Source organism: Topomyia yanbarensis, chromosome 2 (genome assembly GCF_030247195.1).
Source record: "Topomyia yanbarensis strain Yona2022 chromosome 2, ASM3024719v1, whole genome shotgun sequence".
Taxonomy (NCBI): domain Eukaryota; kingdom Metazoa; phylum Arthropoda; class Insecta; order Diptera; family Culicidae; genus Topomyia; species Topomyia yanbarensis.
In genome coordinates this window covers 378,956,026-378,967,920 of record NC_080671.1, presented here as the reverse complement: position 1 = coordinate 378,967,920, position 11,895 = coordinate 378,956,026, and the positions used below count along the sequence as shown (strand labels likewise).

Genomic DNA, 11,895 nt, shown 5'->3' with positions numbered 1-11,895 from the left:
CTGAGCTCCATATCTAATCTCGCTGCTTCCTTCAGGTGGAAGAAATGCAAAAGTCTTTGGCCGTCAAGTCCCAGGAGCTGCAGGCAAAGAACGAAGCTGCTAATGCTAAACTGAAACAGATGTTCAAGGATCAGCAGGAAGCGGAAAAGAAGAAGGTACAATCGCAGGAAATTCAGCAGCAGCTGGCCGAGCAAACGATTAAAATCGAAGAAAAGCGTAAGGATGTCATGGCAGATTTGGCTCAAGTTGAGCCGGCAGTTATCGATGCTCAAGCCGGTAAGTATCTCCATTTTATTATGCTAACAATTTTTAGGGATTCAACGATATGATGTGAGCAAATATGATAAATTGTACATTCTCGGATGTTAGCCGTTAGCAATATCAAAAAGAAACAGCTAGCTGAGGTTCGCACGATGGCGAACCCACCGGCGCCGGTAAAACTAGCACTGGAATCGGTATGTTTGCTGCTTGGAGAAGACGATCGCGGTGGAGACTGGAAAGCGATCCGGCAGATATTGGTCAAAGACAGTTTCATCACGTCGATTGTAAAGTTCGACACGTCACAACTTACGTAATTATCGTTCGTTTCTAAATGAATTTACGCACTACCCGCATAATCAAATCAACAAATAAGTGTAGGATAAATGTTTGCAAATAACGCTGGACAAACTAAAACCCAACACGCAGTGTGGCTTCCAGTGATGTGACCAATATTATCTTTTTTATGAATATATCATACGTCATTTGGTAACGATGGCACGAATGCGGAATGTGGAGCAATCAGATATAATCGTGCTCATGGATCGGCAGCTAATACTTTATATAACATCATATTTAATAATGTTACTTCATCTTATATGTATATGCTCACAACAGAACAACTAAACAATATTTTCTCTCTTTCTTTTTTACCATCGATGTTTTTACTCGGCTAACTTCAAAAATCTACTTATCACGTTTCAACTACATGTCCGCTAACCTAACTACAAACACACAAACATATTACCCAAACAAACTTACCCAACTAAACTGTAACCATCGCCGGAACAACCCCGATAGCGGTAAAATCGATCAAGAAGCAACACCTAGTGGAGGTCCGTTCCATGGCCAATCCACCGGCTGTCGTTAAGCTGGCCCTGGAATCCATCTGTTTGCTGCTGGGGGAGAACGCCTCCGACTGGAAGTCGATCCGCGCCGTGATTATGCGGGAGAATTTTATCAATTCTATTGTGTCTAATTTCAGTACCGAAGACATAACGTAAGCATGATTCTTTTACTGCCATTGTCTCGTAGTTAGTTTGTTTTTTTTCTGATTGAGGTCTTCTTATTGTAGTGTTTTTAATGGGATTTAATTAGAATCAGTTTGATCTCAACAGTTTGCCCGATAGTTTCTATAATCCGGGTGGTTTATGAGTAGGGTTGTCACCTCTGAAAATACTTCGGGTAGACATCATGGGAAACATGAGCATGCGTTGGAACCATACAGTCACAGCAGCGATTGTTTCATAACATTTTGGAACATTGCCTTGTCTTTTTTACTCTCTTAAGATGTCTTCCGTTTAATTCCACTATAATAATGAAAAAAGTTGCTTTTCACCATCAAACAACAGATACTAGTATTTCGACTACGATGTAATAGTATTCTTCAGTGTTTATAACAGTAATATATTTTTGTTTGATGGTGAAAATCAACTGCTTTTTTCATTATTATTATGGTGAAATTAAACGGAAGGCATCTACCTTAAGAGGGTTGATTGTGAAATTCAACAAAGTCGCCCAAAAAGTTGATTTAAAAAAAAATTGTATCCAAATGCAGCCACACTTGCTGTGGAAGACACGCCAAAACGAGCATTGCTCTTCTCCTCAATTAACAGAAGCTAGGATCAGATAATTTATGATGTATTGCAAAAAATACCTATCAAAAACGAAATCCAGAGTGTATTTTAGGTTCCATGCTTCCCAACTCAATTCTGAAAGAAACTAACTCTTCACCCAACAAAATATCAAACGAAATAGACTAGTGAAGGATTTAACCAGATTCTCCCGTTCATACCCAGATTGGTGGCAACCCTATTTATGAGCAATTCCGTATTCGTTCAATGCAATATGGCTAAGTGTCGTTGTGCATACTCGAAGTAATTGTGTTCGCGCTTGGAAGAGTCATTGTTTCTGAACACTTATTCCGAAACTTAAAATTAGTTGACTAGTTTTTTTTGCATGTGTCTGTTTTGAGGAGTATTTGCATGTGAGTATGAATGCACAACGCTAACAATTGGTTTGGTTATTATTCCATCGGTGTCATCACTATGACCAATATTAAATGCTGAACACGGAAAATCCGGACACGATAAACGCATGGCGTTTCAAAGCTTTTCAATAATGAAACATTAATTCGTAACTATTTCGAATCTTTGCTCTTTCGTGTTTATATAAAATAAAGTTTGGGTAAACAGATCCCATTATTTTATTTAGAGTGCGAGTTACTAACCAAAACCTATTGCAGAATGTTTGCACAGATACCTAGTTAAAGTCAGGTGTTTCGACAAGAGGATTTTGAAATAAAAATGAAGATTGAAATATTGTGATTAATAGTCTCAAACCAATATGATCTAGCTCTAGTAAAAATTTCCCTATTGAAAGACGCCAATTACAAATGGGAGCACGTCATAAGTTCGTTTGGCATAATGCTTATTTGCCAAAACAGCAAGTGAAACATGCTTTCGGTTGGCGTAATGGTCGTTTGGCATAAAGGTTATTTGGGGCATAATGGTCGTTTGGCATGATTGTAAAAACCTGTTTTTTTCTCCTTTTTCTTAACGACTAAGAGTGAGTAAATTTTTCCATGTTGGTTCCGACAGCGTAAGTCACTAGGCAACTTTACGCTTATCCGGACATACCGTAGACTCAGGTAATTCGCATGTAGAAATGCGAAAACATCCTGACTCCTGCGCTAGAAGACAAAGGGTTATCGTCGGAAAGCTAAGCTTGCTCATAAGATCCTATTCCACACTTTTATAAACTCTCTTCTTTCAACTCGTTGCTCTTCCCTGAGTACTGTGCTTAATATTAAAAAATATTTTACTCATTCCAGTCTCTTGCTAATTAAATGTCGTTACAATATAAATACTTGTGTATAGGAGAGCCCGGGCCTAGTAGGCGGTTGGGGTTAGTTGGCGGAATCGCTTTTTCTCTGTTTCTATTAGACATATACTGCCGCTCTACGCATAATTGTCCCATGTGTATAGGGAATCCCGTAGAACATGGGACAGTTATGCGTATAGCGTCTGTATATCGCTGCCTCTTTTTGTGTACCTCAAGTTATCTGAAACCAGTTATCCAATGTGTTTTTGTTGCAAAACGATTTGTTTAGTGGAAGTTGTGGGTGATATTGTGTTTTCGAGCATACCAAGTAAATTTTCTAAATTTTAAATACTTTGTCTTATTTAGGGTGATTTTCAATCTATTCCCCGAATGATTATATTTTTCGATAGCGCGTGAAAAGAGCTTTCAGTATCCGTATATATATTAGATCCGTCCACAAACAAAAGTTATTTTTTAAACAGTTTTTTATAAAATATGCGGTTGGGGTAAGTTGGCGGTGCTCCACGCGGGGCAAGTTGGCGGTACTATTTACAAAAAAATTTATTTCTGGAATTCACTCCAGAGTAAGAAAATCTTTTTCTTGTGTATCTCGCCAATGTAGGAGACATTTATTCCGGTCAATTGCATGAAGATTTTTGAAAATTTGCTTTTGAATAGGGAGTACTAGTCAAAGTCAAAATGCCGGGGTATAGAAACTGAAATATAATAGCAAATGTCGGTTTCTCGAAAACATATTCAGCACGTTCCAAAAGGACCCTTGAAGTAATTGCATCTCCATTTGATTGCTTAGTTTCTGGCGCATCCTCACATACCGCCAACTTACCCAGGGTCAGGGTAATTTGGCGGGTTTTCTGCGTCACATATTTTTGTCTCTAAAAATGGAGAGAATGCATCAAACATTTTTAAAAAAATCATATGTTGCCAACAGTCTGCTCTTTCATGCCGCGTGTTTTATTTTGCAAGATCCACCTACATCAAAGCGGTAAAAATTGAAAACTGAAAACACCGCCAACTAGCCCCGGTCTCCCCTATTATCATTTGGCATCAAATTTGTTTCAATATGTTTTCATTTAGCTATTCTCGCATCGTTATTGCAACGAAAAGGAAATATGTTTTTACTGTTTTTCTCAATCATAATTATGTTGAAAATCGGCCTAAAACAGCACTTATTTTTTGTTGCCAACTGGTTATGAAATAGTTAAAGGGCGAACACGGAATTATTGCCACACATTCAACAGGGCATAACTGTTTTACCATTGGGTGAAAATCAACCAAATTTTGCACACTCTCTCATTGATGTGTATTGTTTACATACTGTCAAACTCGAAGTCGTGTTTTTCGATTCAACGAAAATGGAGGTGCACCAACGCGAGTCGAGAGAACAAATTCTTTCCAAACACCTGGAATTTCTTGACTTGTCGCACCGGCAGTTGGGAAAAATGTTGAACATTCACCATTCAACCGTCTCCAGAGTGTTGAAGCGGTTCCAGGAGCGGTTGACGTTGGGCCACGGCAAAGGAGCTGGAAGAAAACCAGGACCGGAGAACAAAAAGATGGAGGGAAAGGTGAAGCGGATGATTAAAGCAAATCCCAACGTCTCAAGCCGTGATTTGGCTAAAAAGATCGGCATGTCGCAGAGCTACGTCCAGAATGCAAAGAAGAGAGCTGGACTACATACATACATACAAGGTACAGAACTTCGGACACGGAAGCTCTACGAGAAGATGCTGACAAAATATGGCTGCTGTGTGATGGACGACGAAACGTATATAAAAACCGATTTTAAGCAAATTCCGCGGTTGGAGTTTTTCACCGGTAAGAGTTCTATGTGGACGATAAATTTAAAAAGAAGAAAATGTCGAAGTTCGCCTCCAAGTATCTCATTTGGCAGGCCATCTGCTCTTGCGGACTGAGGAGTGAGCCTTTCGTGACAAAGGGCACAGTAAATGGCGAGATATGCAAATTTGAGTGCCTCGAGAAGCGCCTTTTGCCGTTCTTGCAGCAGCACGACGAAGCTCCGCTATTTTGGCCAGATTTGGCATCATGCCACTATTCTAAAAGTGTCCTGGAGTGGTATGAGGCCAATTCTGTCCATTTTGTTCCAAAGGACATGAATCCGCCAAACTGTCCGGAGCTGCGCCCGGTGGAGCAGTATTGGGCAATGATGAAGCGGGAGCTTCGGAAGAGCAAGAAGACAGTCAAAGACGAGAAGGACATGTTAAGAAAATGGGAAAAAACTGAGAAGCTGGTACCGGATGACACTGTAAAGACTTTGATGGAGGGCATCAAGCGAAAATGCGTTCAATTTTACACTCAAAGCTCCATCGATTACTTTTCTTTTGATTTTTTAAGTAAATATATGTATAAAACTATCCTAAAATTTTGGTTTGATTTTAAACATTCTAAGAAAATTGGCATGACATTTTCGGTGTCGCAATAATTTCGTGTTCGCCCTTTACTAAAACAAAAATTGCTAGTTGGGGGAACAACAGTGCACAGGCTGCGTTAAAAGCTAAGCACGCAACTCTCAGCTGGCGGTCATTTGTCATCGTTCGACTCGTGCACGTGCCATGGCAGTGTGAGGTAGGAACTTGTGCGGATCAGAGCTATATTGGACGCTCCTTTTTGTTGTCAACTCATCATTTACACCATATTGTTGTGGGCAACACAATAATATAGTGTAAATATAGAACCTTGATAAGCCCTCGGCATGATACTGTACCTTGAAGTGGTCCACTAAAACAGTATTATAGTGATTATATCATATAGAAACGGCGAAGACTACGTTCTCTTCAGTTTAGCTACATTTTGATCAAATCCCCGACCCACTTATGCCATGGTCGAAATAATGTACAAAGCGGGTTTAGGGCCAAGTTCTCTCTGGAGGTGCTCTGGGCTTGACGATGAGCCCTGATTTGGGATTTTTCTAATGCCACGACAAGCAACAATATACCAGATGATCTTTGGCATTCCTTCGCGGCCATTCACGCATACCAACGCTAGCGATCTCTCTAACATAACACCCCGGTGATAAATTGAACCGCCTGGCACTTCCATCTGGTGAGACAGAGGAACTCACTATCATCGTCTGTACCGCACACTGGAACTTAAGTATCATATTTGCGGTTCGCGCGATTATTCAAGAACACACGCCAATATGCGAATGACCACACGGTTACTAAAGCGAATTTATGCATACAAACGCTTGTACCCTTCGCGATCATCCACGCACCCATACGCTCGCGATCTTGCAAACTTGATAACATTCCGATGATAAAGTGAACTTTTGAGTACTTATAAATTTTCATCACATACAGTTTTGACCCGTTTTTGTAAACTCCCGGTTTTATGCACCCCCAATTTTATAAACTTTTTATACCCGATTTTATCAACCTCATAAAATTAAAGGTTTTTGCTCACACTTAAGATGTATAAACTTGTAATAGTAGAGTGTTGAGTGAATGGGTACATAAACTGTTAGAATGTGGTAAATATCTCATTTTGTAAGATAACGTATCCAAAATTGGCTCCTTTAAAGAGTTTTTTGATTAGCAGCATATTTTAAATTATAATGTCAATAAAATTCGAACTATGTGTAATAATTATTATTATAACATTAATTAATATGAATATGAACGGAGTGAATTTTGGCATGTTGTCCGAGAAAAAAAATAATCCAAAGGGAAGACTTAGTGAGATATTTATCGAAAATTTGGGATGTCCCGGGTGCTGTCGGCTGAGAGTGAAAAACCACACCACCGGCTCCGTCATCTTCGGAACACCATCCGTTCGCGCGATAGACATCAACAGCAGTTTGCAAGAAACATAAGGGTTGCTTCCTATTTCAAACATTAGTAGTTCTTTGAAATTGTATACCAAATAGCCCTCGCAAATAAACTGGTGATCCATTCGTTTGTCCGGTTTATTTAAACTTAGGGGTTAATCTGCATGGCAAATAAATTCGCAAGCAAACTATTGATCTACTCGTTTGCTCGGTTTTGTCTTAACATACGGGTTGATTCTTCTTTAAAGCTGTATACCAGCGGCGCATAGCCGCTGAGGATCCACAGGGCGAGGTGGCCGCCGACCCGCTGTCGAAAGCGGCGGCCCCTCGCAAGCAAACCGTTGATCCACTCGTTTGCCCGGATTGCTCAAACATAGACACTGTGAACTAATTTAAGCACCAGTACCAAACTTAAAGCGATGTGACATAGCCACATTATGCATCTACGCCTAATATAAAAGAGCATTATGCTAAACGAAAATTATGCCAAATGAACATTATGCCAAACAACGTGTTTTCATTAAAAATATATGCTATGTCCGGATGTAGTGTGTTCAAATTTTATTTTAACGAATATGGCTTTTGCGAATGAAATGTACATCATTCCCGATTAAATATACGCGTAGTTGACGTTCAAATACAGCTACATTCTATGTCTTTAGCTTGTTAGTGTTAACATTAAGTTAAGAAACAGATGGGGGTTTGCTTGTGTAAATATGCTGTTACTAAACTTGTAGTTAACGATAATTCTAATCTGGCTTCAAAGATAAATTTTACATTTGTACCTACATCTATAATTTAAATTTTTTCTTCCAATCCAATACGCAGCGACGATGTTCGCGAAAAGATGAAATCCAGATATCTCAGCAATCCGGACTACAACTTTGAGAAGGTCAACCGCGCCTCAATGGCGTGCGGTCCCATGGTCAAATGGGCTATCGCCCAGGTAAACCAGTCGCCCTTCTGCCGTTTATTCAATCTAAAGTTTTTCTTTTGTTCATTTCAAGGTCGAGTATGCCGACATGTTGAAACGCGTAGAACCACTCCGTGATGAGTTGGGATCCCTGGAACATCGAGCTGAGACCAACATTAAACACGGTCAGGAAGTGAAAGAACTAATTGCTCAACTCGAACAAAGTATTGCCTCCTACAAGGAGGAATACGCGCAGCTAATCTCGCAAGCTCAGGCCATCAAAACCGATCTGGAGAACGTACAGGCCAAAGTTGACAGGTCGATCGCACTGTTGAAGAGTTTGGTGATCGAACGAGAACGTTGGGAGGCGACCAGCGAGACTTTCCGCTCACAGATGTCTACCATCATCGGTGATGTACTGCTGTCGGCTGCCTTTATCGCTTATGGTGGATACTTCGATCAGCACTACCGAAGCAATCTGTTCGCGACTTGGTGCCAACACTTGCAAGCTGCCAATATCCAGTTCCGAGCCGACATTGCTAGAACGGAGTACTTGTCCAATCCGGATGAGCGACTTCGCTGGCAGGCAAATGCTCTACCGACTGACGATCTTTGCACTGAAAACGCTATCATGTTGAAACGCTTCAACCGATATCCGCTGATAATCGATCCATCTGGACAGGCTACTGAATTCATTTTGAACGAGTTCAAAGACAAGAAAATCACCAAAACAAGCTTTCTGGACGATTCATTCCGTAAGAACCTGGAATCCGCTTTGCGCTTTGGTAATCCGCTGTTGGTCCAGGATGTTGAAAATTATGATCCCATTCTCAACCCGGTGCTAAATCGTGAGCTGCGTCGAACAGGAGGGCGAGTTCTAATTACACTCGGTGACCAGGATATCGATTTGTCACCTTCGTTTGTAATATTCCTATCTACGCGTGATCCGACGGTTGAGTTCCCGCCGGACATTTGCTCTCGAGTTACGTTTGTGAATTTCACTGTCACCAGAAGCTCACTGCAGTCTCAATGTTTGAATCAAGTACTAAAGGCAGAAAGACCGGATATTGATGAGAAACGATCGGATCTGTTGAAACTACAAGGTGAATTCCACTTGCGTCTTCGGCAACTAGAGAAGAGTCTTTTGCAGGCACTCAATGACGCAAAGGGTAAGATTTTGGACGATGATTCCGTTATTACAACTTTGGAAACGTTAAAGAAGGAAGCGGCTGACATCGGCCAGAAGGTCGAAGAAACCGACAAAGTTATTGCTGAGATTGAAACTGTTTCGCAACAGTATCTATCACTTTCGCAAGCCTGTAGTAACATTTACTTCACTATGGATAGTTTGAACCAGGTTCACTTCCTTTATCAATACTCGTTGAAAATGTTCCTGAACATTTTCAGCACCGTACTACATAACAATCCGCGACTAGAGGGTAAAACTGATCACACAGGACGGTTATCCATCATCACATCTGATTTGTATCGCGTATGCTACGAACGAGTTGCACGTGGTATGCTTCATGCCGACCGGCTTACATTCGCTATTCTGCTCTGCCGTATTCATTTGAAAGGAACAAGTGAGGCGAATTTGGATCAAGAATTTAGTTTCTTCCTGCGCAATAAGGAAGGCTTGGTCTCCTCTCCCCATCACATCGATGGCGTAAGTGCTGAGCAATTGGAGTCAGTGACGCGTTTAGCAAATCGTCTGCCAATGTTCCGGAAATTGTTTGAAAAGATTCAATCCATGCCGGAATTATCGGCATGGTTGCAGCAAGGATCGCCGGAACAAAACGTCCCAGTACTGTGGGATGAATCAAAAGCTCTCTCAGCGATCTCAGCTGCTATGCATCAATTATTGCTGATTCAAGCTTTCAGACCAGATCGCGTGATTGCTGCAGCTCACCTGTTTGTTGCAACAGTGCTTGGAGAAGACTTCATGCCCCAAGCTGAAAAGGAACTTGATTTCGGAACTTGCGTTGAAAAAGAACTTACCAGCAATACACCGGCATTACTGTGCTCTGTTACTGGATACGATGCATCGTCGCGTGTGGATGATTTGGCTGCTGAGCTCAACAAGCAGATCACAAGTATTGCTATCGGATCCGCAGAAGGATTCAATCAAGCCGAACGCGTCATTAACATGGCTTGCAAATCTGGACGATGGGTTCTTCTCAAAAACGTTCATCTTGCTCCACAATGGCTTGTTCAGTTGGAAAAGAAGTTACACTCTCTACAACCGCACTCCGGATTCCGACTGTTCCTCACTATGGAAATCAATCCAAAAGTCCCGGTCAACCTTCTACGTGCCGGTCGTATCTTTGTTTACGAACCTCCACCTGGCATTCGAGCCAATCTTCTACGCACATTCTCTACGGTTCCCGCCGCTCGCATGATGAAACAACCAAGTGAGCGTGCCCGTCTCTACTTCCTGCTTTCTTGGTTCCACGCTATTGTACAAGAACGCTTGCGCTACGTACCGCTTGGTTGGGCTAAAAAATATGAATTCAATGAGTCCGATTTGCGAGTTGCCTGCGACACGTTGGACACCTGGATCGACGCTACTGCAATGGGTCGCACAAACCTTCCTCCGGAAAAGGTCCCCTGGGACGCTCTGGTAACACTGCTTTCTCAGAGTATCTACGGTGGAAAAATCGATAATGACTTTGATCAGCGCTTGCTTTCATCTTTCCTGTCAAAGTTGTTTACAGCTCATAGTTTCGAGGCCGAATTCGCACTAGTAGCCAATGTGGATGGTGTTGCAGGTGGACCAAATGGCCAACGACATATAACAATGCCGGATGGAACCCGTCGGGACCATTTCCTGAAGTGGATCGAATCGTTAGCCGATCGCCAAACACCGTCATGGTTGGGATTACCCAACAATGCTGAAAAAGTACTATTAACCACTCGTGGAACAGATTTGATCAGCAAGCTGCTCAAGATGCAACAACTTGAAGATGATGATGAGCTAGCCTACAGTAACGATGAGAGTCTAGCTACAGTACAAACTCGCCAAGAAGACGGACGTCCGTCATGGATGAAGACACTGCACAACAGTGCTTTGACATGGTTGGAGCTGCTACCAAAGCAGCTAGCCACTTTGAAACGGACAGTTGAAAACATTAAAGATCCATTGTATCGTTACTTCGAACGTGAAGTTTCTTCCGGTGCGAAATTACTGCAAACAGTAGTCAGCGATCTCCAGGATGTAGTTTACATTTGTCAAGGAGAAAAGAAACAAACCAACTATCATCGTACTATGCTCAGCGAACTCGTTCGAGGTATTCTTCCAGCTGGTTGGAGACGATACACAGTACCAGCGGGCTGTACTGTCATCCAGTGGGTTACCGATTTCAGTCATCGAGTTCAACAACTACAGAAAGTATCAACTTTAGTTTCACAGGCCGGAGCGAAGGAGCTACAGGTAAACCCCCTCTCCACGCTATCGTAAGCTTATTGAAATTTCCATGAAAACTTATCGCTTTTTTATTTTGCAGAGTTTCCCCGTCTGGTTGGGCGGTTTGTTCAATCCAGAGGCATACATTACTGCCACTCGTCAGTGCGTGGCACAAGCTAATAGCTGGTCACTGGAGGAACTTACACTGAACGTCACTATTACCGAGAATGGATCCGATGGGTTTGACAACCTCAAGGATAGCAGCTTTGGTATATCGGGCTTAAAATTACAGGGAGCACAATGCAAGAACAACCAACTTCTATTGACGTCAGCCATTATGACGGAACTCCCGTTGACGCTTCTCAAATGGACGAGAATCGATTCGGAAGGCGCACGTGCAGCCAAGTTGACACTTCCAGTATATTTGAACTCAACCAGGACAGAATTACTCTTTACCGTCGATATGACGGTTGCTCCCGGGCAAGACCCGCACAGCTTCTACGAAAGGGGCGTAGCAGTGTTATCCTCTACTGCTTTGAACTAAAATTCAATAACATACCAGTCGCATATTTAATATTCTTCATTCACAATATTCAATGGTTCAAAAATTAATGGAAAATAATATACCAACAACTACAATTATTATATAATACAATAAACGTATAACGTACTCAACATACAACTATATTTTGG

The 11,895-nt window shown here is 41.7% G+C and overlaps 1 protein-coding gene across 4 annotated transcripts in view; it reads left to right on the top strand.

Annotated features, from left to right (window-relative positions):
* The window catches only part of LOC131684648 (dynein heavy chain, cytoplasmic), a 30,636-nt gene extending 18,741 nt beyond the window's left edge, over positions 1–11,895 (top strand). For all 4 annotated transcript variants that reach the window (XM_058967705.1, XM_058967704.1, XM_058967702.1 and 1 more), the window contains 5 exons: positions 36–276; positions 1,060–1,258; positions 7,715–7,832; positions 7,894–11,229; positions 11,303–11,895. In XM_058967705.1, the coding sequence (XP_058823688.1) occupies positions 36–276; positions 1,060–1,258; positions 7,715–7,832; positions 7,894–11,229; positions 11,303–11,746 (4,338 nt within the window). In that variant the 3' untranslated portion in view covers positions 11,747–11,895. The remainder of the gene's footprint in view (positions 1–35; positions 277–1,059; positions 1,259–7,714; positions 7,833–7,893; positions 11,230–11,302) is intronic.